The sequence below is a fragment of the Heloderma suspectum genome, chromosome 5 (assembly GCF_057233095.1).
Source record: "Heloderma suspectum isolate Gila_16-S chromosome 5, 16-S_ref, whole genome shotgun sequence".
Classification (NCBI taxonomy): Eukaryota; Metazoa; Chordata; class Lepidosauria; order Squamata; family Helodermatidae; genus Heloderma; species Heloderma suspectum.
The window spans coordinates 129,330,310-129,357,591 of NC_139462.1; the positions used below are offsets into that span (position 1 = coordinate 129,330,310).

Genomic DNA, 27,282 nt, shown 5'->3' on the forward strand with positions numbered 1-27,282 from the left:
CGCGTTTGTGTTGTCCCTTTCCAGGAGCCTTGCTTGTACTGTTGTGGAGATGTTAACGGAGAAGCCACCCTGGGCAGAGTATGAAGCCATGGCAGCCATTTTCAAGATTGCCACACAGCCAACTAACCCCCAGCTCCCTTCCCACATATCAGAACCTTGCCGGGACTTCCTAAGGCAGATCTTTGTGGAAGCCAGGCAGAGACCCTCAGCCGAAGAGCTGCTCCAGCATCACTTTGCACAGCTCCTGTACTGAATTACACCCCCCAAACAGCACTTCTTCCTGCAGCTTGACGCCTTCCCCTTTGAAGATGCCGTGCCCTGGCCCAGATCAGGGCATCAGCTCCAAATGCTGGCCCAGCTGTCTTGCTTGCCTAGAAAGGCAATGTGTGAGGAGCAAGGCTGGAAAGTCAGCTGCTTTTATATCTTCATTTTGGGACCAATGCTTTCAGTTGCAGTGCAGTTTGCGTTGGCCTCTCTTTCCTTGTCAGCATGCTGACATAGAGCAGTATCCACTAGCGGGATTCACTGCTAAGCAATGGGAAGCAAGCAAATCGGAAGGGGGTGGAATGCCTGTTTCCACAACGAGGCAGGTCAGCGGAGGTTGCAGAAGAGATTTCCACGGACCTGTCCTGTTCCGGAAATGAGTGTTTTCACTTGTTTCTCAGATCGCTGGTGGGTCCTACTAGCGCAACAGACACAGCAGGAATGCAGCAGCAGTATTGGATGCTGCCCATGGCGTCATGGCATGTTGATGGCATGTCTCCACAAGCACCTGAGCTGGGAACGATCTAGGAACCATCTCATTTGAATGTAGCTGTGTGTCAGAAGCTGGTCCAAAGTGGAAGGGGGGAATCGGAATTTGCAATAACCGCTAAAAGCTATAAAAATGTGTGCTGGGCTTGTGCTATCATTCTCTGTTTTACAGCTCACTCCCCAGGACCTTAGCAAGTCAAGTGCCACAGAGAACATGCACTCTATTATTATATATAATTATTATTATATATTTTTCTTAAGTATTCAGCATCTGAAAGTGTTCAGAAAATATTGATTTAAAAATATGTGAATAGTTGTTTTATAATGACAAACCAAGGAGCTGGAGGCAGTCCGTCCGTCCGTCTGTCCTTCCTTCCTTCCCTCTGTGCCTCTCCCACTCAAATTTCTGAATGATGAGATAGGGTGTTCCCATGGAACATAAGCACAAAGGTTCCCTGAATGAAATGAGGGAATCAGACTTCTTTTTCACAGGGCTATCTGAAGGTGCAGTTCAGGACTGTATATTCTGTGTCTATGCAGGAACTGTGTGCTAACACAGAATTTAGTATTTGGCACAAAAACCTGCATCTTGCAACTCAGTACTTTTTAACTTTTTAATTTATTTTATTTTAATTTTTTTAAAGCAAGTTTCCAGTCTTTATGGCTGCAGAGAAACTATAAATGCTGAAAATACAGAAAGTGCCTCATGACGTTAGAAGCCATAGGGGCTGAGCAGGGCATGGCAGTTGGGGCAGATGTATAGTGCTCCTTCCATGAATAGCAAAAGCTAAATGAATGATCAGAACCAGGAATAAATACGAAATTTTACTTTATTTGCATAATTTATTCAGATCATAAGAATTTGCCACCTTTATGGGTTATTTTAGCACAGAGTATCACATGCTGGATATAGATGGGGATTATCATGAATACTCTCTTGCATGTGTGTTGTTCCATGGATAGGTATTGCTTGGAGCTGATGAAAAATATCCCTCCATTGGAGTTTCACACAGCTAGGCTATCTTGCCACAGTTGCAACCATCCTGTGAAAATACTCTGACTTGCATTCCTTTGAGATATCAGAATCTTCTATACCTCCATTGGATCACCTCTTCCACCCTTCTGCAGAACAGCCACTGGTTCCATACTTAATTTTTTGCCAGTCCTTCTAATCAAAGATAATTTCAATGCTGCTGAGATCTTACTTCAGGGAAAGGCAAAGCACTGCTACTGAGCCTAGACAGAAGACTTCCTGCATTCCATACTGAGGAGGCCATCTTCTTCAGGCACCTGTAGGGGAGGGGAGGGTACTGCCCATCTGCAGTTACTAATTTTGAGTTTTTCATGTGCTCTTCGATAAAAGTTTTATAAATGGAATTTGTATGACTGGGCAGTACAGACGATGGAGGTACATATGCAAAAACTCTGGTTATGACCATATTTTCCTACAGCCATCTAATCCTACAATTGTGTGACACAAAGGACAAGCCTTGTTAATTTGAAATGCTGCATTATTTGCTGGCTAGGAATCTTGGGATTTGTTTACAGGGGGCACTCCTGGCAAATTTAGTTGGGGCTGAGAAGATGAAAGACCCTAGTCTTTGAAACGCTTAGTTGTCAAGGGAAATATTGTTTATCTTACAAAACTTCAGACTTAAGACCAGGCATGAGCAGACAGGGCGCCTGTAAGATAAGGCCCTGTGGTACCACCTTTTAAGGAGTTCATGTATACTAGTGTGTGTAAACCAGGGGTAAGCAACATGTGGTCCTGGCTTTTTTTTTTTTTTTGCAGCCCCTGCTGCCCACCAAATTGCCACCACGGAATTTCAGCATTGCAGCAGTGGCAGAAAAGCGGTATTTTCCGGATCTTCCAGAAGTGCGATTTTGCATTAGAACAAGGTGTGCCTTCTTTTAAAGGGAAGGTGCTGCTTTTTTGCCACCACCCTGCTGGTGAAATTTAGCAATTCAATGGCATGGAGGCAGTGATTTTGGTGACAGGATGAAGCCCCTGGTGGGTTCTGGTGGGCAGACATTAGCCCCCGAACACTTGGAAGTTGCCCAGCTCTGGTTTAATGTTTCAAGATCTTGCTCAGTATGAAGGATGTGACCTATATATTGTGTTACAAATGATATTGTTCCAGTCATAATGCTTCCATTGTCTGTTTTTGGCCTTGAAAACAGATACATTTTATCCACCCTTGATCTTTTATGACCAACATCTTAACAGCACCATAGGGCTATCAGCTGTTTTCACATGTGTAAAATTGAGGTTTACTCCGATCTCCACTTTTTACAGGGCTGCAAATAGTTAATTAAATTTCAAGAGGGCAACACCAGCCTGACACCTTGATAAAGGGCAGGGCCAAGCAGTGCTTCCAATAGGCCAGTAGTAGCATCTTTCAAGCAGAATGCTGTTGACGTTTGGATAAAGTGCAGCAAAGATGAGAGTTCCTCCCTCCTATCCCCAGCCTTGTAGCAGTGGCAAGGTGTGAAGTAACCACCCTGATCTGCTTAAGGTTTCCAGAGTATTTCTTTAAGAATAGATGCTGTTTTGTAATGGGTAATATAGGGGTCAAAGTAGTATGACTTGTTCTCATTTCAGCTCAACTGAGATCCAAATAAGAGTCAGTGATATTTTTTTTTACCATGCTTGCCAATGTGTTTGTAGGTCTTGAAGGTAGATTGAGGTTTGAAAGTTTGCTGTCCTGAAACATGTCTGCTCTCTGTCAAAACAACTATGCCGAGTTGTTGTGTATCTTTGACTTAGCAAATGCCCAACAGCACAGTTCCTCCCTCCACCTGTCTCCAATAATGTGATATGTTGGCTTGGCTCCCTGTTTATATGATACACTCCAGTCCCTGGATCCAGGGCCACTGATTCAGCATAAGAAATAAGCCAAAATGTTACTTATATGGTCAGCGATGCACTTTTTCAAATGTATTTATATCACTATTTGTTAAGCTTTTTACATCATGTAAACAAATTGTGATGCCTCATACTTTTTATTTATATCATATCGTTGATTTTTATAGATATGTATAGCAAGTGTTATGGGGTGGGGAGGGAGGAAATTAATACCTTTGTGAATTTTAAAAAGAAGAGAAGCAGCTGGTTTTGCAAAGAATTTGATTATAGTTTTATAACAAGATGTGTCAAGCCAAAATTCCTCTTTGTTTCCTTGCTGGTCTATTGGCAGGGCCAGGAGGAGATTTTGAATTTGTTTTATAGAAATAACAAATAGATCACAATAATAGAATGTCAGGAATGAGTAGGTGTTTTAGGGACCATCTGTTCCACATGCTGCAAATCCTTTATAAAACAGTTGCAATCCACACTGTCTCCAGTGTAGTCTCACCGAAGTCACTGCCATTTCAGGATAAATTGATATATCAATTTGACAACCTTTGGATGTCTGCATGACCATAGAGTTTCAGCTGAAATTTTTTAAAATGTTGCTTGTCATTCTCCTGTGGACTGTGTGAATTGCAGAATGTAAGTGATCCCAGAAAAATAGCCCTGTACTGGAGGATATCGACTTGCTTTGTGTGTTGGCTTGTAGCATATGGATTGTAGAGATCCTAGCATTGCTACTCAAAGCAGCACAGAGGACGGATTTAGGTCACTTACAGTGTAGTCCCACTGTCAATTCAAAAGTAAGCCCCCTTGAACTCAATGGGACTCTTATTCCAGGTAGGTATGTATAGGCTTGTAGCCATAAGATAAATTCCAGTCAGAAAGTATTTTCCTTCCAAATCATAAACCCCCTTAATCTGTGAAATTCTCTCTCAACCACTTTGTGGCCTCTTGAGAAGCTCATATTGCAGTGTTGCTTTCAGCAAGTTTCTAGTCCTTATGGGTGCCGATGGGAGAGAATAGATTGCTAAAGGATAATTCGCAATTTCCCAGATGGAATTGTAACCATGTGTGAGGAAACAAAGATGATAGTGTTTGGGCTTGGCATGACAATTCTGTATACTCCAGGTTCACCCACCAACATTCTGCTAAACCATAGCATTATAGTCTGGTTACCGCAGGCAGGAATGACTTATACACATCTATAGTAGCTTCTTGCATTGAAGACAGCTGCCATTACCAGGCAACATTTATCTCATCTCTATATAGCAGAAGAGGGTTTGGAACCGTATGTCTGCATATGACTTTGAGACTAGTCCAAAGTCATCCTCCAGTTCCCAGTGTTACACTCAACCTTAAGCACTTCCCTGCTAAATTCAAGAGTTTGCTTCCACCAAAGTGTACTTAAAAGATCACAGCCTTCATTACACACCAGCATTGCCACATGGGAAACTGTCTAGAAAGTTATTGAGATTGCAAGTTTTACTTATCAATTTGCAACTAGAGTAATTCCTATAGTCTTAAATTGTCTACACTGAAGTGGTTTGATTTACTGAGACTTAAAGAAGGAACTTTCTGAATGCTTATGTGGACCGTCTGGACCTCATTTGTCAGTGTGAAGTTTACCATCTGAACCTGGAGTGTACAGGAGACCTTGAACCACTTGTGTCTTTGTAATTTTTATAAATCTCTATACTGACTGGGGCTTGCAGTGCAAAGCCGGGCCAATGTGTAACTTTTATTTACAATAAAATAGCGTTTTCAGCCAGTGCTGTTTCTAAGTTTCTCTAGTATTATCAGTGGATGCTTGGATATTCAGAGGGAGCAGATAGGCCCCCACTCTCACTGTTTACCACTGCAAGAATTTAGTGTGAGTTCTCTCCACCACAAATCCAGCATCTCCCAACTTCAGCATTATCTTTGCTGTTCCTTTCCAGTGAGGATAACAATTTGTCCCAAACTTAGAATAGGTATGATGGCCTTAAGGACAAATTTCATTATTTGTGGTAGGTGTTCTTGTGGGCGACAACCTATTCTATCAGATGTTGCCTTTGGAAGCCTATGTCACAAACAGGCAGGTGGACCATGCCTATATGGTGCTGAATGGTGGGACGGAAGTACTTCAATTGATGCTCATGCCCTGCTGTATGCACAGCATGATGCATTAAATGCTCTTTCTGTATGCTCTAGAATTTTACCTGGATGACTTGTGTTTCTTCCCTGTGCCACCAAAACCACTTTTTTAAGCTGCTGAAATACGGATTACTTCCATACTATGGTCTGTCTTGAGCCTTAGCTTTTCTTACAACAGGAAATTATGTCTGATTAGGGTCTATTAACTATGCTGGCTCTTTTGTTCTCCCCTGCAGAATGCATGCCAGCATGTCATGCTGAGCAAGAAGTCTTTCAGGTATCAAGAGGGGCAAGCTGTGACTTTCACCTCCCTTCTCAAACCCTTTCATAAAACAACATGAAGGAAGAAAGGCTCAGAAAACATATATTACAAAAATGAGAGAGCAGACAGCGCAACTCTGGACGCAACGCCACGAGTTTGTGCTTCAGCTTACCACATACCACTGAAAAAGGCAAATATAAAAGATAGACACCAAATGCTTCCCCAGGGTTTAAGGCTGAATGGGCAGAACAGAGCTGATGAAAATGAAGGTGCAAGGTTTGAAATTCCGTTTCATGTGCCAACTCGCCATGGGTTTTCAGTTCAAAACTGGACTGGTGTGTATACTTCAGCCATTGTTGCACCAATCCCCCCTCTCTTTCCCTTTTGTCCAGAAAGGGCACACATCCCCCGCCCCTACATGCCCGTGTAGTTTCTGCAGCAGAAGCACACAATCCCACCACAGAAAAAGAGATGCAGGCTAATCTTGGGATGTTTTAAATATAGAAAAGTGGAAATGCATTTTAACCACATTAACGGTCAGCATTCATTGTGCTCCCTGCCCCATTATAAAATGTTCTTAAGAAATAGAAGTCCTGTTTATCCAATCAAATATTTTGAATGGGAGTACCCCCACCCATCTAAACCTGGATGCGATTGGATTGTAAACAAATAGATGTAGGATTTACCCAAAGCCTGCTGGAAAGGCTTCTTTGCACTAAACTTCAAGGGCAAGGGAAATAGTTGCTTGGAAATTCCCCCAAACAGACTAATATATGGGAACTGTGTGTAGCTTTCCAAGGTAGGTGATGGGAAAGTGGTTTGTCTGTAATGTGACATTCAGATTAATGTGTGATAAGCGTGGACCACTCCTGGCCAGGGACTTGTGCCAGTGGTAGAATCATAGTTATAGATCATCTAATCAAAACCTTTACAATAGTCCCAATATTTGTTGCATCACTCATATGACTTCTATCCCCACTGGTGTTCCTGCTCTTGTATGATCTGAGGAAGATTCTCCATTCTCAACACCATCCGGACAGTTTCTGGGGTTCTTGGCTCCTCCCATAGCCCAGATATGGGAGCACCATTGCTCTCACAACACAAAAACCATATTCTGCTCCTCCCTGGCCTTCCCTGCTCCCAGCAAGCCTTGCAAGCTCTCCTGCTTTCCATCAGCTCAGTTCATCCCCATTCCAAAACTCTCAATGTGGGGAAATAGGGGCCTGCTGGTCATGCTGTATCAGTCCCATTCTCCATCTCTTTCTGCAGCCAGAGCTGCTTGTGCTGCTTGCGCCCGAAGCCCTCGTCATAGTTGCCTTTGCTCTTGAACAGCTGCTGGAAATGTGGCTTGCAGTAGAATTCCCCATGAAGAGCTGCATAACTACCCAAGCTGGAAGGAAGGAAGAAATGCATGTTAGGGCCCACTGGGAAAGGACTGAGGAAATGTAGTTCTCTGTGAGACTTCGTGTAGCATACTGGACGCTGAGCTATGGAAGAGTGAAGTCCCTGGGTTGTATCTCACCTCTCATCTTGCAGAACAGCCCCTCTCAAACTCCCCCATCATCACTTCCATCCGCAACATGGGGGTAACACTGACCTATCTTGCAGATTTGGTGTAAGCGCTAGACCAGGATCGTGTTCATGAGAGGTGCTTTGAACACTCAGACCATAAAAGGCTAAGAGGCCTTTTCATGGGAGAAGGAGACCAGAAGGCTAGCACAGCCCTGCTGTAAGGCAACATTTACACCAGTTTATTTACTTTACAGGGAAATCCCATCACAATGAGAACTTGCCATAATTCTTCCAAAATTATATGTTTTTAAAAATGCACACATCCCCAAACACTCCCAAAAGTAAACTGTGAAATCAATACTCCTTTTTCCATGGTTGTATTTATTTTGATCCAAGGGGCACATTTATAACAAGAAACCTCAGACAAATGTATGGGAATTTCTTGCATCAAGGTGTTTTTCTATTAACCCCCACCTCCAAAGATAATGGCTTCTGGTGCTCTCCCAGTTGTAGGACACAAATGTTGTACTGAGCTGCATAAACTTGACTCTTAATCCCTTAATTTGCTTTAGCCGCCTCAGCAGAGTAGGAAAGTAATACCCTCTCGTCTAGTTCTTTATATACACCTTGATATTCACAACTGTATAAAGCTGAGACAAAATTCTTATGCATGTGCCTTTAAGACGAAACCTTTTACCCTTTTCTGATCCATGATCAGACTTGGGGGCGATTGCCACTACCAAAAAGCAAGTAGCTCTCTGGCTCAGTCCCATATTTTGGGCAGACCCCTCTGTAGCACTCAGTACACAATGCACGATCTGGAGAACATAAGATTTCATAAGGAAACCACTTTTGGTTCATGTTCAGCCAGTTTCCAGTTCCTCATTAGGCTCCTGGGATGGGAGGTGGGATTACAATTAAGGACAGAGTGATGAGGCGGGTGTGAAGCGAACACCCAGGAAGACCCAGTTTGCTAGCATATATCCCCTTCACTTTCCCTCAGAGGGAAAAGCTTTGCTTCTCCTGCCTCTCTCACCTTAGTTTGGTACGGCAGTGCTTGCAGCAAAAGCAGGTGTTATGGAAGACAAATTTATCAGCCACCAGGCGTTCCATGGGATAGACAGTTTTCTGGCAGGCACTGCATGTCTCCTTCACCTGGGCCTTCATGCTGAAAGACTGAGTAACAGGAGTAAAAGGAGATGTGGGTGAGGGCATGCAAACAAGTATAATGCACCCAGCAGGGCACGGCTGGCATAAGAATGTGTAGGAATCTTTCAGAACAGAGGTAAACCCCCATGCCCCAAGGAGGCAAGGGAAACTGGGCAGCCATAGTCAGTGGCTTAATTCTAAAAAGAGAAGAGGGATTCAAAACTGCTTTGAAGGAGCATCCACTAACCTATATGTACTACCACAAATTGTGTGTGTGTGTGTATGGCCTGTGGTTATGCGGTGATGGGGAAATGCACTCTGTACAGGGTTAGAAGTGCTCTTGTTTTATTCAGTGAGTCCTTTCTGAAAACAGGTACTGCACCTGCAGCCCATGAAGAATGATTCAAGTGCACGGTATGCAGGATACAGAGTACAGTATTTGGAAAACACCCCCCCCCCCCGCCCGATTAATGGACACAAAGATGTTCACAAAAATCTGGAGATCGTTGGAGGGGTGAAACACATTTTCATAAATGAAACTGAAACACATTTTCAAAAGAACTAGCCTTTTCCTCCCATATGAGAAATGTTTTAGTCCTGTTTTCACTTCATCATTGCACATAACATCTACTCTTGTGGATCTCAAAGGGTAAAATTATAACCAAAGGGGAAAAATATGATATATGAACTATGAGGGGAGGGAACCTGCAGGGGGAACACCTGAAGAAAGGCTAATTTATGACCATAGCATTTTAGGCAGTTCTTCCCCACCCCAACACACACCACTTGTCTGTATATTGCTCCCATTTTTCAGATGGACTTGAGGCTGAAACTACATGAAGTAGAGTTCTGTGATTCTGCTGAAAAAGAGGAGGGTTGTTGTTGTTTTTAACCCAAAGGAGCTGTGGCAGCCTGAGCCAATGAAAGCTTCACTCCCAGGACAAATAGCAGCTGGGAGGGGCATGATATTCATTGGGATTATGGCACAGAGGGAAGGGGTTAAATCTGTCCTCCTTGTGCAGCACAGTCCTGATTCTGATCTCAACAGGTGGTTCCTATTTAATTTTTAAAAACAAATACACAAATTCATTCAAGCATTTCATGTACCCTGACCTTTAGAGTGGGGGGACAAATATTATCTGAAAAGGAAGAAGAGGCAAAAGGCTTCAACAGCGTCTTTCCCTCCCGAGGCTTGTTTTGTTTGTTGACAGGAGGAAAGAATCATGGAAGTCTGTATACTCTGTACTCTGCACCTGGAGCTGAATTATTTTGTTGTTATCACTGTCATATGCATAGGACATGTGTTCTTTGAAGATCCATAGACAAAGTTACACAAACAACAGGATTTAGGAATATGGCCTAATGATATAGTGCCGTTTGCTTTAAAAAGAACTATAAGATTATGCAAAAGCTTTAACAATCTGACCAAGTCAGCAACTGAAGTAAGAACTGTGGAGCAGCTTATATACGGAAAAGTACGTTAGAAATTCTGATGAAATAATCAATAAGAATTTTTTTCCTGCTTTGATGCAAGATCAAAAGGATTGGAATTGATCTAATATGTTCCAAGAATGCTGAGGTCAATGAAATCTCCATTTTCTATAATAGGGATAAAATGCTTTTTCTGTGGCAAAAGGTGGTTGCAAAACCTCAGTGTCCTTGATTGGGGGTGGAACTAGAGGATGGGAGTGTCTGCAAAATGTAGATCTGCAAAATGTAGAATTTAAGCATAAGTGATTTGTCCAGATATATTTCAGACCAATGAACTGTTTATAAGACAGACAAAATTAGATTTTAGATTCCAATAAGAACATACAGGGGTGGTTCACACAACACCATTTTGAATACGCAACTCCCACTCGGCAGTTGCCATGTTGTGCAAACCCAGCAAGCATGGGTTATGCAAGGGTTAAACAACCCTCACATAACCCATGGTCTGTTTGTCAATGCTGTATTATTTTACTGTGTTTTATTGTTTTTGCCCCACTTTGGGATTATTTTATCATGAAAAGCAGGCAAGAAATTTCTCAAATAAATAATAAAATAAGGAAAACCTTACAAACAGCACTGCTGGATCAGACTGAAGGTCCATCTTGTTAAGCCACAGTGAGGCTGCAGCGCGTGCGGCGTGCACACAGCTGCCATTTTTAATATGCAACCCTCACTCAGGAGTTGTCATGTCATGTGAACCCTGCGAGTGCAGGTTATACAAGGGTTAAACAACCCTCACATAACCCATGGTGAGTTTTAGGGTTATGTGAGGGTTGTTTTTAGAGTATGCTACCTGGTGCTCACTGGCACTGCAGCTCATTGTGAGTTAAACCCAGTCAAGGTATTTATTTTACTGTCTCCACACCTTCTGGAGAAGCAATCATGTCAGAAAGCGAAATGGGTAGCAACTACCTTGGATCTCTGCACGGTGGATACTCCTGAGTTGCTCTTTGCCTCCTAAAGGGAGAGGGAGAACAAAGGAAGGAAGGAGAATTAGAATTCATGTTCATGTTTACTGTTGCATGGCTAATCATAACCACAAATTGGAAAACAACTCTAATTTATTTACTGACTGTTGGAATAACTACCTATGGAACATTATCTTAGCATAAAAGCCAACCAAACAACTTAAAGCAGCAAGAATGCAAAAAGAGTTAGAGAACTTCGGAGAGACATGATATTGCTTTATAGGCTCTGTAGCAAAAAGGACAGAGACAAAAGACCATCAAGTACATATGGTATTCCATGAAAGGACACATTCCTATGAACCTATGTGACGACAACACCTTCAAATTAATTACTTGCAAATTTCTGAGCAATGTATATGGAATGAAATCAGATATAATCCCATGTGATACTGATTATAATTGTTAGCTTTTCTGTTGATATATATAACACAGTACAATAAGGCCACAATCAAATGCATGTTTACTCAGAAGTAAGTATTACTTCGTTAAATAAGGGTTACTCCTAGGTGAGTGTGCATAGGATTTCAGCCTAAAATTATATTTTTAAATACTATAAAATATTTCTAACACCTAAAAAAAAAGGTTGAGATTATAGAGTAGAGCAGCCTGGAGCCCTCCAGATGTGTTGGACTGCAACTCCCATCATCTGGCTGGAGATTATGGGAGTTGCAGTCCAAAACATCTGCAGGGTACCAGGTTGGAGAAGGGGTCAAGTAGAGCATGTCATGATTTGCCTTTAAGAACAAATGGGGTGTCAACAGAGATGGGGACTAGGTAGGTTCACAATTGTGAGCTTTGCCCCTGCAGCTTTGTTTTAGACTTTAATTTAGCATCCTTCTCTGACTTCCTGCTCAGAGCTTCAGATAATGTAGTCCTTGGTCTCAGGAGAGAGAACTGCCACAAGCAAATTCTCAAGGGGTTCACAGAATCATAGAATAGTAAGGTTGGAAGGGGCCTACAAGGCCATCGAGTCCAACCCCCTGCTCAGTGCAGGACTCCAAGTCAGAGCATCCCTGACAGATGGCTGTCCAGCCTCGTCTTGAACGCCTCCAGTGCGGGAGAGCCCACCACCTCCCTAGATAATTGGTTCCATTGTTGTATTGCTCTTACAGTCAGGAAGTTTTTCCTGATGTTCAGCCGGAATCTGGCTTCCTGTCACTTGAGCCCATTATTCCGTGTCCTGCACTCTGGGATGATCGAGAAGAGATGCTGGCTTTCCTCTCTGTGACAACCTTTCAAGTACTTGAAGAGTGCTATCATATCTCAGCACAGCCTTCTCTTCTCAAGGCTAAACATGCCCAGTTATTTCAGTCTCTCTTCATAGGGCTTTGTTTCCAGTCCCCTGATCATCTTTGTTGCCCTCCTCTGAACCCTTTCCAGTTTGTCTGCATCCTTCTTAAAGTGTGGTGCCCAGAACTGGACACAGTACTCCAGATGAGGCCTAACCAGTTCTGAGTAGATCCAGATTTAGGTCAGATCCTGAGTAGATCCAGATTTAGATCAGGGTTGGATCCAGATTTAGTCATACTTAAGAGTAGACTCATTGAAATCACTGAGACTTATGTTAGTTGTGAGTAACTCAAGCCCCATTTGTTTCAATGGGTCTACTCTGACTAAATCTGGCTCCAACCCAGGAAAAACTCAGCAGGGAGGATTCAAGTTGGGAAACACGTATGGTTATAAATCCTCAATAAAAATAATCCATTAATTATCTCAAAGCACACTAAAATTCACAGGATTTTTTTCAGGATAGAGAGAATTGTTATCTCCAGCTCCTTTACGGAAGTTCAACTCATAACATTCATTAGGTTAGAGTCAAGGAGGGATACATGAACACAGTTACACATTTTGGAAACAGAGTCTTGTGGTGCCTTAAAGACTTACAGTGTAATCCTACACATGTAGGATTACATGTGTTTCCAGTCCCCTGATCATCTTTGTTGCCCTGGAGCAAGCTGCTCCAGCTGGTCCAGGGACTACAGAAGCAGGCAAGCTCCCAGAGAGCGAGCGACCAGAGCGAGCGGACAGGGGGAGCAAACAGGAGTTGGCCAGGGGAGGTCAAGGGGGAGGTCCCTAACATTTTTTTTTTTTTTTAACTAACTTTTTCCCATTTATTTGTCTTGTAACACACACTTCCACACCAGTGGGACTCTGCTTTTAACCTCTACTGAGTAGAGGAGCAGGCACAGGCTAGTCTAGAACAATCACAAAGCTAGACACAAAAAGGGAAAAGGGGCTATGGAAGGACAAGACTCTCCAGTGGTGGTGACCTGCAAGGTGTGTGCCATGTTTGTTTTCTTGCCTGAGAACAACATGGCCTACACCTGCAACAAGTGCAAGTTGATCACGCTGCTGGAGGAAAAAGTAAGTGGACTGGAGCGGCGACTGTCAACCCTCTGGGGAATAAGAGAACACGAAGAGTTCTTGGACAGAATGGGGGAACTACAGCAGCAAAGGGCAGACCAGAAGCTTGAAGAGCAACAGCAAGATGAGGCAGAAGTGGGAAATGCTGAGGAGAAGAAAAATGGAGTAGAGGATACTCCTTGGAAAACGGTGACAGTTAGGAGAAGAAGAACTAGACGCCACTCTGCACCAGTGGAAGCGGTGGAGCTGTGGAACCGATTCCAGGTACTTGCAGATGAGACTGGAGGACAGCCTGCAGAGGAAGAATCACAGGGGAACCTGCATGAGAGTGAGCAAGAGGCTAAAGGTCAGTCAAACAGAGGCGATGAAACCCAGGCCTACAAGAAGAAGAAGAGAAGAGTGGTAGTAGTGGGAGACTCCTTGCTGCGTGGGATCGAGACCCAAGTATGTCGCGAAGACCCGTGGACTCGCCAGGTATGTTGTCTCCCGGGAGGACAAATTAGAGACGTGACTGAAAGGTTGCCTGCACTCATAAAGCCCACTGACAGGTATCCCTTTCTTCTCATCCATGTGGGAACAAATGATATCGCCAAGCGGAGCTACGAAGAGATCACGTCAGACTTTGAAGCTTTGGGAAGGAAACTCAAGAACTTTGGGGCCCAGATAGTTTTCTCATCCATCCTTCCAGTAGTTAGAAGAGGGATAGAAAGGGAACGAAAAATACTCCGGGTGAATGACTGGCTACGAAGGTGGTGCCGACGAGAGAGATTTGGATTCTGGGACCACAGGCTATACTTCCTGGAAGATGGGCTGTTGGCTAGGGATGGGTTGCACCTCACAAAGGCTGGGAAGAATGTGTTTGGCCACAGCATGAAGAACTTCATCAGGAGGGCTTTAAACTGAATCCTACGGGGAAGGGAGATGTAATGTTGGGGGTAACAATGGACGTAGGCGCATGCACTGCAATGGAGAGAACAGCGCTGATAGCGCCCAATAATAGTCTTCAGACACATGTAGGAAGAAAGCCAGACTATGAAGCACATGGTCTTCGATGTCTATATACTAATGCCCAGAGTATGGGAAACAAACAGAACGAACTTGAACTCTTAATACAGGAGGGAAATTATGACTTGATAGGTATAACTGAGACTTGGTGGGATGACTCTCATGACTGGAATACAGCAGTTGAAGGATATAACTTGTTCAAAAAGAACAGGAGGAACAGAAAGGGAGGCGGGGTTGCACTGTATGTGAAAAATACATATCTCTGCACAGAAATACAGGAGGAGGAGCTTGGTAGCCCCATCGAGAGCATCTGGGTTGAAATAAATGGAGCAAAGAATAAAAGGAACCTGGTGGTCGGAGTCTACTACCGGCCACCCAATCAAGGAGAAGACGAGGATGAAACTTTTGAAAAGCAAATAGCCAATGTTTTAAGGAAGCATGATGTAGTAGTAATGGGGGACTTCAATTTCCCCGATATTTGTTGGGAGACAAATTCTGCAAAACATGGCCCCTCCAGGAAATTCCTGACTTGTGTGGCGGATAACTTCCTCCTACAGAAAGTAGAGGAAGGAACTAGAGGATCGGCTATCCTTGACTTGATCCTAACCAACAGAGATGACTTAGTGGATAAAGTAGCAGTTACAGGAACTCTGGGGGAAAGCGACCATGTTGTACTTGAGTTCTTGGTTCTAAGGGAAGCAAAAGCCGAGTGTACTCAAACGCGTACCCTGGATTTTAGGAAAGCTGATTTTAATAAACTCAGAACAATGATCAGTAAGGTCCCATGGCAAACAATGCTAGCGAGAAAAGGAGTCCAAGATGGGTGGGAACTTTTAAAAAAGGAAATTCTCAAGGCACAATCACAAACAATTCCAACAAGAAGAAAAGGTGGAAGACAACAGAAGAAGCCAATGTGGCTTCACAAAAAGCTTAGGGATGACCTGAAAACAAAAAAGGACACATATAGGAAGTGGAAAGAAGGCCAAGTAACAAAGGAAGAGTACAGGCAGGTAGCACAGAATTGCAGGGATGGCGTCAGGAAGGCTAAAGCGGAGAACGAGGTGAGGTTAACGAGGGATGCTAAAAACAACAAAAAGGCTTTCTTCAGCTACGTGCATAGTAAAAGGCAGAGGAAAGAAATGGTTGTTCAGCTATTAAATAAGGATGGCAAAATGATAACAGATGACAAAGAAAAGGCAGAGGTGCTCAATTCCTACTTTGGCTCAGTCTTCTCCCAAAAGAGAGTCTATGACCCCCCTGGCAAAGGCGAAGTACAGGCTGAAGGGGCAGGATTGCAGCTTGAGATCGACAGGCATATGGTCAAGGAACACCTCATTACTTTGAATGAGTTCAAATCTCCAGGGCCAGATGAACTGCATCCTAGAGTCATAAAGGAACTGGCAGAAGAACTCTCAGAACCGCTGTCTATTCTCTTTGAGAAATCATGGAGGACCGGGGAAGTGCCAGATGACTGGAGGAGGGCTAACGTTGTCCCTATCTTCAAAAAGGGTAAAAAGGAGGAACCTGGGAACTACAGACCAGTCAGTCTGACATCAATCCCTGGGAAAATTCTGGAGCAGATCATAAAGCAATCCATCTGGAAGCACCTTGACAACAATGCCGTGATTACTCGAAGCCAACATGGATTTGTCAAGAACAAGTCCTGCCAGACAAATCTGATCTCATTTTTTGATCAAGTCACCTCCCTTGTAGACCGTGGGAATGCTGTAGACATCATATACCTCGACTTCAGCAAAGCTTTCGACAAAGTGCCCCATGATATCCTGATGAGCAAACTTGCTCGAAGTGGGCTAGATGAAACAACGATCATGTGGATCCACAGTTGGCTACAGAATCGGACTCAAAGAGTGCTTATCAATGGGACCTTCTCAAGCTGGGGAGAGGTAACGAGTGGGGTACCGCAGGGCTCAGTCCTGGGCCCAGTGCTCTTCAACATTTTTATTAATGACTTGGAGGAGGAGGTGCAGGGGATGCTGATCAAATTTGCAGATGACACAAAATTGGGAGGGATAGCTAATACTTTGGAAGACAGAAACAAAATTCAAAGTGATCTGGATAGACTGGAGTGCTGGGCAGAAAACAACAGAATGGCATTTAATAGGGACAAATGCCAAGTTCTGCACCTAGGAAAAAGAAACCAAATGCACAGTTACAAGATGGGGGATACGTGGCTCAACCACACTACGAGCGAGAAGGATCTTGGAATTGTCGTCGATCACAAGCTGAATATGAGCCAACAATGTGATGTGGCTGCAAAAAAGGCAAATGCTATTTTGGGCTGCATTAATAGAAGCATTGCTTCCAAATCCCGGGAAGTACTAGTTCCCCTCTACTCAGCACTGGTTAGGCCTCATCTGGAGTACTGTGTCCAGTTCTGGGCACCACACTTTAAGAAGGATGCAGACAAGCTGGAGAGGGTTCAAAGGAGGGCAACAAAGATGATCAGGGGACTGGAAACAAAGCCCTATGAAGAGAGACTGAAAGAACTGGGTATGTTTAGCCTTGAGAAGAGAAGACTGAGGGGAGATATGATAGCACTCTTCAAGTACTTGAAAGGTTGTCACAGAGAAGAAGGCCAGGATCTCTTCTTGATCATCCCAGAGTGCAGGACACGGAATAATGGGCTCAAGTTACAGGAAGCCAGATTCCGGCTGAACATCAGGAAAAACTTCCTGAGTGTCAGAGCAATACGGCAATGGAACCAATTACCTGGGGAGGTGGTGGGCTCTCCCACACTGGAGGCCTTTAAGACGAGGCTGGACAGCCATTTGTCAGGGATGCTCTGACTTGGATTCCTGCATTGAGCAGGGGGTTGGACTCGATGGCCTTGTAGGCCCCTTCCAACCCTACTATTCTATGATTCTATGATTCTATGATTCTATGTCTATGCAAAAGTAAGTCTCACTGAGTTCAATGGGGCTTACTCCCCAGTAAGAGGACTGCAGCCTAAGAATTATAGCATAAGCTTTTCTGCTCGGATGCGGAGCATATATACACATGAGTACAGAGTGAGGCAGGATTGGGAGAGGTGGCATTGTAAACACAGTGGGCTCATTTTTCATGAAATGAAAAAAAGTACAGTTTGGGACAATTCAGTTAAAGCTTAAACGTATCCAATCCACAGCAGTAATTGGTGAAACTACTGTCATCCCATCACTGCTAATTTAATGAACACCTGTTATGGGACAGGAAACTATTGTCTCTATTCATGCCCTAATGGCTAGAAACTACTGAATTAGAAACTTCTTTATCTGGACTTGAATAGAGACAGCGGTTTCCTGTCCCACTACAGGAGTTCATTAATTAGGTTATCAATGCTAAGGTTATTGTGTTATATCAATTACAAATGTTGTGAATGGCCATTGTGCTTATTTTGCATCAATTAAAGCTTTAATTGAATTATCCCAGACTTTTGCATTTCATGACCATTTGACCCCATGGTTTGTCTTCCTCAACCTCAACCCCACCCCTCTATACCCATATGAATACATATTCCTGCCAACTGACAATAACATTCTGATGAAGTGGGCTCTGATTGATGGAAGTTTATGCCATAATAAATTTCTTAGTCTTTAAGATGCCACAAGACGTTTTGTTGTTTTTGCTGCAACAGAATAACATGGCCATCACTCTGGAAGTTAGACAATTTGTGTAACTGAAGCACTTGTTAACTCTCCCCTAACTCATTCCCTGAGAAGCAGAAGCAACCCCTTCAATCTGAAATCTTGATTTCTGTACATACATTAGTAGAGGTTGTACTGGCTGGTCCCTTAGCTTGGAACATGTTCTCCCATACACAGGTCTGCAGCTTCACTCCCTTGGATTGGACAATTCTGCTGTGTCGGTACAGTTTGTGTTAGCCCCTCACAATGTCTGGAAAAAAGGGAAAATATAGTCTCTTGTACAGGAACATTTCTTGTGGTCCTGAGGTGTAACATTCCTTGAGGTCCTGGGGTTGGATCCAGACTTAGTCATGCTTAGAATACAGCCATTGAAATCAAGGAGACATGTAAGTCATGACTAACTTAAGTCCACTCGCTAATTCTATATTCAGTCCCAGGACTCTGGGTCATCTTAGTATTATCACAAAAATTCTGCTCAAGTTCAGCTAGCAGCCCTCCAACTATTTACAACTACAATTAATTTATTTCTAAAGTTTTAATACTTTATTTCTCTTTTAGACTAATTGCAGAGATTTTAGTATATATGCAAACATATGAGCCTTCAAATATATTTCCACCAATGTGTAAATAAGCTATTAATTAACAAATTACTCTTACATTTCATAAAACAGTAACCACCAACTTATAGCTTATATAAATACTAACATTTCCTAAATCCCACTGGATTCCTAATAATGAAAAATGTTGAACAGCATCCTGTAGTTCATTATTCCACAACATTATAAAATGTTCCATTTCCCAATAAATCAGTCAGTTACCTGGGTCCTTCTCTGACAATGTTGGCTATTTGATCTTCTATGCCATCCATAGCCCAAACTCCTATTTCTGTAAATGGAAGAGAACCTCTCCCTCCCCTCAATTTGTTATCCCAGTTCCCTTTTCCGCTTCCAGTAAAACTATTGTTGAAGCATCCACCTAGGAAGAATCTCCACATCGGTCTGCAATTTATTTTTTTAAACCACAAAACTTTGCAATTTCCCAACATACGCATTTTATGCATAATGTTCCCTAATATAGGTATTTTTGTACACAATGTTTGAGCTGAGAACTCCATCATAAAATGCAGAGAAATGTGACATCCAAAGAATAACTATGGTCTGATCTGCTTAGTCCAGAAAGTAAAAATGTGTTCCATTTGCTTAAAACTGTGGACTGAATAAAACTCTCCTCCATCCCCAATCCCACCTAATGTAATTTTGCCTGCACCTTCATTGCCAATTGACCATCCTATTCACCTGTCCATCCCAGGTACACGTAGACAGGTGCACTTTCATACCTCCTAAGGCACTCCAGCCTTCGGAAAAGGGAGATGTATCAAGGCTGCCTTTCCTCGCACCTGACCCCTAGCACTCTCCTCTGTTCTGCAAGACTTTCAGACTGCTTGAGAAATGACTCTGATTCATTTCCTCTCCTCTCTGTGGTTGGCTTGTTATTTCCTGCTCTCTCTACTGAGCTGTGTGGCTCAAGCGTCACGCAGCCAGTCATGACGCAGTCGAAGTGCCAAGGTGAGAGAACAAACCAGAGTCCCTTGCAATTTAGCAACCAAGCCAGGATCCACAAAAAATCAGGCCCACAGCAAGGTATATGACTACTGCCACCACAGTACCTGGCCCCCAACACTAGTGCTCAAGCTTTCTTGAGCGCTAGCACTGGGCCAGGTCCCATGTTTCACAAAACATGAGAGGCAGTGTAGTAATACTGTTTCAGAGGACCAATCCATGCTCAAAATGAAGGAAACACTTCTTCTGATTGGATCCAGCAAATCTTACAAGAATTGGACAATTGGCACGTAGATGCAGGAAAATGTATTTCCATAAATATCTACTACAATTTAGCCTCAATTTTTTCCTTCATGGTAATATGGTTGCAGCCCGGAGTGAGGGCCTCTGAGTCTCTGGGCCCTGGCAAAGTGCACCCTTTCCCCATGCTTAGGCCCTGTATCTTTCACACACATACACAAACAAACATGCACACACACCCAGTCTCTCCCTTTCCCTCACACTCAGCAGTTCCACTCACAGACAAGCAACATTATCTCTCAACCCTCACACACCCAAACATCTATAGCACCTCCCCATGCACACACACAGCAACACACCCTCACACTCATATGGTGGAGATGCAAGAAACTGAGAAAATATTGGAGGAGCTGGAATAATTAGTTCATTTAGATCACATGTGGGAAACCTCTTGACCGCTCTTTGTGGCCTGTGGAGCCCTAGAGGTATCACACTGATCTTCCCCACTTCCCAGGTGATTAGCCGTCAGCTGGGTGGTAGGAAACAGATTGCTGGGGGGCAAAACAAAAGCCTCCCCTAGGGCTATCCTGATCAAGATTCCCCAATGCTATTAACAATCTTGCCTGCATCGCTCTGGGGTGTGTGGGTGTGTGTGAGAGGGAGAGAGGGAGGGGTATATTTTGAATCTTTAAGTTAGGATAATTATGTTAGGATATACACTTATGCTGACAAGCAAGAACCAGCAATAATATATTTTAACCATAGCAAGGTCTCTCTTCATTGGCCCTCTTTCAGGTCCCCCTGCCAAAGGAAGTTAGGCATGTGGCTGAGAGAGAGAGAGAGCCTTCTCAGATGTTGTGCCCCTTTAATGGAATGCCCTCCCCAAGGAGGCTCGCCTGGCACCTACAGGGTTATCTTTTGGGTGCCACATGAAGGCATTTATCTTCTCCCAGGCATTTTAGATTATTATTGACTTTGTTGTTTTTAACCTGATTTTGACATGTTTTATTGCATGAGAACATTTTGTTATATGGAGGCAAAGAAAATTTTTTAAAATTACTAAGGACACAATCTTATGCAATACTCCAGCAATACTGGCTGGAGGATTCTGGGAGTTGTAGGACTTTTCTGTTGAAACATGCACAGGATTTCGCCCTAAGGCTGCAATCCTATACCCATTTAACTGGGAGGAAGCCTCAGTGAAATCAATGGGACTTACATCTGAGTCCAATGTATAGGATTGCACTGAAAATCTTGGAAAACTAATCAAAGATTGAAAAGGTCAAAACATGGAACCAGCTAGCCCTGGTTAGATTGGCAGCATTATAAATACTGCGTATAAATAGGATTTGGGATAATTTAGAAAAATATACATGGGAAAGGGGGTTTCAATATATATCAAATAAATGATTTTTTTTTCTTATTGGAATGATTTTATAAGAGTGTTGGTAGTTTTCTATCTATCAATTTGTGATTTAAAAATACATACATGAAGCATCTCCACACACACACACACCCTCATCTCTCTCTCTCTCTCTCTCTCTCTCTCTCACACACACACACACACACACACACACACACACACGGACAGGCCTCTTTCCTTTCCAGCTGGGAGGGGAAACACTTCATACCTTTTGCCTGGCCAGCATCCCTCACAGGCTTCCACCTCAGTGCCCCTGACTTGCCACCACTGCTTCCCTCCTAGCGGAGCTGGGAGGACACCCCAGGGGCCGTTTGGACTTCCTCTCATTGCCCAGTAAGAAGGGGCCACTGAGAGGTAAGACCAAGGGTCACAGCAGCGGACAGTGGGGTGCTGGGAGAGAAACCCAAGAGCAGTAGCGCCAAGGCAGAAAGCAGGGCAGAGCCCAGCCGCCCTTGCAGAGGGCCAGCCCCTCCCTCTCTGAGGAGAAATAAGGGGACGCTGCAGAAAACAAGGGCAGGGCCTGGATGTAGCCCACAGCCCATGAATTGGCCATTGCTGACTTAAAGGGTGAATTTCTTTTTCTACTTCATGCAAAAGTAATAGTACTGAAGGGTGACACTGTGCTATTTACATTTTCAGTTCTTAGAAGAGACATGCCTGTAGTTTAGGTCAAGGTCTTCTTAATTAATTTTCTGTTACACTTTACTTGCATCTAGCCTGCATATCCTTTTGCCCAAGGGGTTTATTATAAGTAGGTAAAAGCTCCTGAAGTTTAATTGTTCTTTTCTGATATCTATATCTATATCTAACTATTCATAGTGACCGAGATTAAAATGATACATGTTAGCAACAGCCCCATGTATCAGTGGCTGTGAAGGCAAGGGGATGTGCTAGATCCCCCATCCTGGTTTTCTCTCCCCACAGTCTGTTCCCAGATGCCACTCTTTCCACAACCAGTCTCCAATGCCAGGAGAGGGCCTGGGTGAAGAAAAGTGCCTGGAGGGAGGGGCTGCAGAGAAGTGGGTAGCAGGGGGGGGGAGTGGCACCTCACTCTTCACTGGGTGCTCCTTTTGCTCTCCAAATTGGAAGATGTCTACCTGATTGGGGGAGACCTGAAGAATTAACTTGTAATGAAGTCTGAATTTAAAGACATAGGTCTGGGCCGCAAATACATGTAGATGTTTGGTTTTGGTAACAGTGTTATATTATGAGGAAATTATTGGTTTTCCATGCATTTCTTTGATGCTCCATTTAGGCTGGATATGGCCTTCCGTTTGTTCCAGCACTCAAAGCCATACTAAAAACAAAATCCAGGGGTTAAGTTTTCCTCAGTAGGGCTCTATTACAAGGAATATGTGTGGGTGGCTGCCACAAGCAGCATCTCCCACCTCCTCTTTTTCTTCCTCTGCTCTGCAAAGAGGCACAGCCAGACCTCATTACCAGTTAGTCCTTCTGGAGTTCAGAGCAAAATCTCATAAATTTGGTGGCAGCAAAAAGATGCATTTCCCCTTCGAAAGAAGGCATTGAAAGTGAATGTGTGGCTTGTTTTAATGGTAAATCACACTCTTCCAGGAGAGCAATTCGCCCTTAAAACATTAATGTGCTTTGTTTAAACTACAAATGCGCCTTTTTTTGCTGCTGCACTGTCAAAATTCGGCAGCAATTTGGTGGTGCAGCAGCAGTGGTGGCAGTGAGTGCGGCCCCCAGTGAGGTCTGGAGGATGAAAATTCACCCCCAGACCTTCCAAAGTTACAACAGCTTCCATATAATTAGGGGTTTCTGAAGCAACAGCCTCTAGTAGGTTTTACAAAGCTAGAAGCAAAGGAAAGAGCTGTTCCCTTGTCAGTAATTAAATTCCATGCCTCTCAAGGACTAGAGCTCCATCCATTCCATAGTATTGTCCCCATTTTATAAGGCCAAAGGTAAGCTTGATGAGTGACACAGTGAGACTTGAGCTGTTACATCTGGACTGGCCCAAGAACCATATTTGCCCTGTGAAGGGAACAAAGGAAAGCAACTCATTATCCTCTTAAAAGGGAAGAGGTGGATGCTACACATCCTTCTTTCTGACAGAGGAAAGGGTGTGTTGGAGAGAGAAGGGATCATGCAAAGACAATCAGAAACCAAGAAGGCTGTGTTTCCTCTGTTACCTTCACCTTTTATTAGCCACAGAGCATTAGAACCCATCCCTTCATAAGAAGGGCCTTGCTATCATCGATTCACTCAAGCATTGTTCTCAGCAACAGCCAGACACATGCCTCTGGAAATCATAAACAGGGCATGAAGATGATGGTGTCCCCTGTTGTTTGTTCCTAGCATCTGGCATTCAGGCCATTTAGCTTTCATGCCTAATAGCGCCATCCACCCTCCTAACGGAGCAGTAGCTATGGATAGGCAAAACCACCTTCACTGCAGCTGCATTAAAACTGCTTCACCACCCACTGTGGTGACTAGATGGCCGCTCTAGGGAGCCAGCAAATCTTGCAGAGAAATAGCGATAGCATTTCAGTGTCCCAGCTTCAGCTGAAGCTCATCAGTGTTGAATTCCAGAATCACATTCTCAGCCCCTGCAATGCAAGTCTTCCACACTGCAAATAATTTGGGCTGTTGCACCGGCTATACAAGAAGGATGGTGACAATAAACATGGGCAGAGTGTTCTTTGACCACCTCTGTGAAATCAGTCATTTCTCCCAGTTTCCCTACACTTTTTAAAGAGACTTTTAAGAGAGATCAGTGTCTTTCAGAACATATATCTTGGATAGTTCCTTGGTGGTGTAGAATAGCGCTCAAAATAGTTTGTTTGCCCAGTTTTCTGTTATTAATGTCCAAGGCAGAACATCCTGCAACCTTCTCTCTGTGCAACATCTTTCATTACTGAGCTACTTTTACAGTTAGGATATTTTTCAAAGGCAATGCTTCCATCCTATAGCTGGTCGACAATTGTTCATTTATGTCAGGGGTGCACAATCTTTTTGGCTGCAAGAACCACATGTGATGCTGGGTCAGGGGTCGAGAGTCACATAGACACACACATGCACACAGACACACACACACACACACACATACACACCAGCGATCCTCCTGATACAGATCACTCTTTGCTCACTGCTAGCGGGTGTGTGTGTGTGTGCAATCTGTATGAGGATGTCTGGGGGGAGGAGTGGATAGTACAGGCAGCAGGTAAATTGGCGGGATTCCTCTGATCTGCCATCCTCTAAACTCCTGTTTTTTCAGCCTGTCCTCCTCGTCAGATGTACACTTGAATAGATTTGTACCGTGGCACTTCCTGAACTGTGATATCCAAAACTGAACACAGGATGCCAAGTACGGTCTTGCCAGGATATACGCCCTGATTCCTGGAAAGGGTGGTCCTGCTGATACACCCTGAGATGGGGTTTGTTTCTGTAGATTTGAATTCCGTTTTCTAGCCAAAGTCCCCGAAGTGGCTCACGATGTCCATAACATATAACAGAGGCATTAATAACCTCACACTTTAAATAAAATCAAGCACTCCTCCCGCAGAAGAAAATCCAGCTGAAGCAGGAGCACGGTGCTATTGCCTACCTGTCTCCCCCTCCTGCCTCCCTCTCCCAGGGCAGAGCTGAGTCGTGATGGCACGGTGGCAGGGGAGAGGGCAATCCATCAAAAGCGGGAACAGGCATCTGATGGTGTCTCCACCCGCTGTGTCCCTCTTTAGCCCACACCATTATGGACGGGACCTGTTCCTCATTCCAGGATACCTCACACACACACACACCCCAGGTTAAGAAGGTACTTCTTACATGGACTTTTAGAATATCTCCTCGGGCAGGGCTGGGTGGTGAGTTGGGGGCTGCATGCCAGCAGTGGACATGGCTGGAGCCAACACTGGGCAGGACCTGGACTCCGATGCCTCCAACCACCACCCACCCACCCCTCTCACACACTCACACACACACACATCCAACCTTAGCCCAGCCTGCTCCGCTTCTCTTAATGCTTCCTGCAGCCACTGGAGAATGCTATGGGGAGTGGGATTATGCTGGGGAAGAGGAACGTAGCAAAGACCTTTCCATGTACCATCCTCCACAGCATACTCTCATCTCCCCAGCCCACCAAACAGCTGTCTGGCACATTGGGTACAGCACAAAATGCATGGGGAGGGCAACACGCAGGAAGGGTCATTCTCATGCAGCTCCTCCCCTGCAGCCCAGCCTCCCCATCCTGCCGAACATAGAGCAGTAGCCTTGCAGCAGTGGCAGGGGGTCTTCAGGCCACCCTAAAAGCCTCTAAGGGTGTGTCCAGGGTGTGGTCATGGTGCTCAAGGTTCTAAATCTGGGAGGACAAATTGGGAGGATTTGATCTTTCTCAGCTCAATCTACTTGGTTTCTCAATGCAGCACCAGCACAGACTCAATGGTCTGAAAGTGTGTGCGTGTGCATGCACACAGGGGAAGGGTGAAGTACACTACAAAGAGTCCATCTCACTTGCTATGCTTTCCGTCCAGTAAAATATTGCATTTGAGCACCACAGCTCACCCCATTTAGCAGGACCGCCTACCCTCTATGTATAACACTTTCAGGGGGCTGGAGGGGCTGCTGTGGGGAGGCAGGGTGGAGAAGTCTGGTTGCACATGCCTAAATCTGGATCCAACCTAATGGGTTTTTTCTATGTGCCTGCAATCTTTTTTTTTTTTTTAATTAAGAAGCATTCAACTATGTGAACCATCACAGGCTGTGTGAAATGGTACAGTCCAGACCACACACACAGATTTATTTTTAAGAAGCAGGGAAAAAGAAAAAAAATTCTTCTCTTTCCCAGAATTCCTTTACCTCTGGATTTCTTTACCTTGTGCATTAGAGTCTATTTGCCCTGTGTATCTAAGCCTTTTAAAATGATTAGATGTGGAACACGCTTAATTTATTCAGCTTCAGAATCAGTTTCCAATGCTGGAGCAAAGTAAGGATAAAGCACAAGGTGCGTCTGAACATGTGTAATGTGCCATTCCCCTCTTCTCAGTGTAACCACAGCCAATCCCACCCTCCTGCCCTGAATCCGGAATTAGGAGGAAGGGGTTCCAGGTTAAGAGAGGCGGAGACTGGCGGCCTGGGCAGCTCTGCGCCGCCAGCACCTCTCCCCGGCTTTCGCCATGCCTTGCAACAGCGCAACACCGGAGGAGTCGTTTCCCCGAGCAGTGCGAGCGTCGAGACACGCCGAGCATCAGGGCGCGTCAAGGCTATGTCCGGCTCACCGGAGCCTCCGTGGCTCCTCTTCGGCTCGGCCCACGCGGCCGGCCCTGCCCTGCCCTGCCCTGCCCTGCCCTGCCCTGCCCTGCCCTGCCCTGCCCTGCCCTCCGCCTGGCTTCGCTGCTCAGCTCGCCCGAACAGGGCCGCGGCTGCGGAGTCCGGACGCACCGGCGGCCGGGCTTCTTAGAGCGCCCCGCGGCCATCCCAGCCACGGAAGGCGGCGGCAGGGCAGCGCCGCCGCCGCCTCCTCGCGCCCCGCGCCCTCAGCCGCCGGCGGCCCGTCCCTGCCGGCAGCAGGCGCGCTCCTCTGCGCCCCGCCGCCCGGCCACGGAGCGCGAAGTCCCCGGCGCGCCGCCCGCTTCCCGCCAAGGCCGGGAGGGTCCGCCCGGAGGCTGCCTGCCCTGGGCGCAGCACGCGCCCGCCGGCCCCGGCCTCTTCCGCCGCGCGCCCCGCTGTGGCCGCCCGCCCCTGGCCACGGCATCTCGCCGCAGCAGCAGCGCCCGGCACCGCTGCGCCGCGGGATCACTCACCGAAGCGCTGCGCTCCCTGGAGAGGCCGCCGGCCGCCCCACCCCGCGAGGCCGTCGGCTCGGCTCTCCCGCGACTCCCCCGGGGAGGTCGGAAGCGCCGGCGCAGAGCCCAAGCCAGGCGGCGGGGCCGCGTCGTCTCCCCTCCTCGGCGCACAAAGCGCGGCGCCGCC

The 27,282-nt window shown here is 45.1% G+C and overlaps 2 protein-coding genes across 10 annotated transcripts in view; one reads left to right on the plus strand and one right to left on the minus strand.

Annotated features, from left to right (window-relative positions):
- Positions 1-6,724, plus strand: part of MAP3K3 (mitogen-activated protein kinase kinase kinase 3) — a 109,543-nt gene extending 102,819 nt beyond the window's left edge. For 4 of the 5 annotated variants that reach the window (XM_084857389.1, XM_084857391.1, XM_084857390.1 and 1 more), the window contains one exon: positions 25-6,724. In XM_084857389.1, the coding sequence (XP_084713515.1) occupies positions 25-253 (229 nt within the window). In that variant the 3' untranslated portion in view covers positions 254-6,724. The remainder of the gene's footprint in view (positions 1-24) is intronic. The other variant, XM_084857394.1, reaches the window with a different exon arrangement.
- LIMD2 (LIM domain containing 2) lies at positions 1,402-27,266 on the minus strand. 5 transcript variants are annotated; one of them, XM_084857396.1, is made up of 5 exons: positions 27,114-27,266; positions 18,255-18,385; positions 11,067-11,111; positions 8,551-8,690; positions 1,402-7,392 (listed from the first exon to the last, which is right to left on the minus strand). In XM_084857396.1, exons 2-5 carry the CDS (start codon positions 18,294-18,296, stop codon positions 7,233-7,235), a joined length of 387 nt encoding a protein of 128 aa, XP_084713522.1. In that variant the 5' UTR covers positions 18,297-18,385; positions 27,114-27,266; the 3' UTR covers positions 1,402-7,232. The 5 variants fall into 5 exon arrangements, with proteins under 5 accessions (XP_084713522.1, XP_084713523.1, XP_084713526.1 ...); XM_084857397.1 differs by lacking the exon at positions 27,114-27,266 and adding an exon at positions 19,472-19,558; XM_084857400.1 differs by lacking the exon at positions 27,114-27,266 and adding an exon at positions 19,431-19,558.
- Positions 27,267-27,282: the final 16 nt, after the last annotated feature.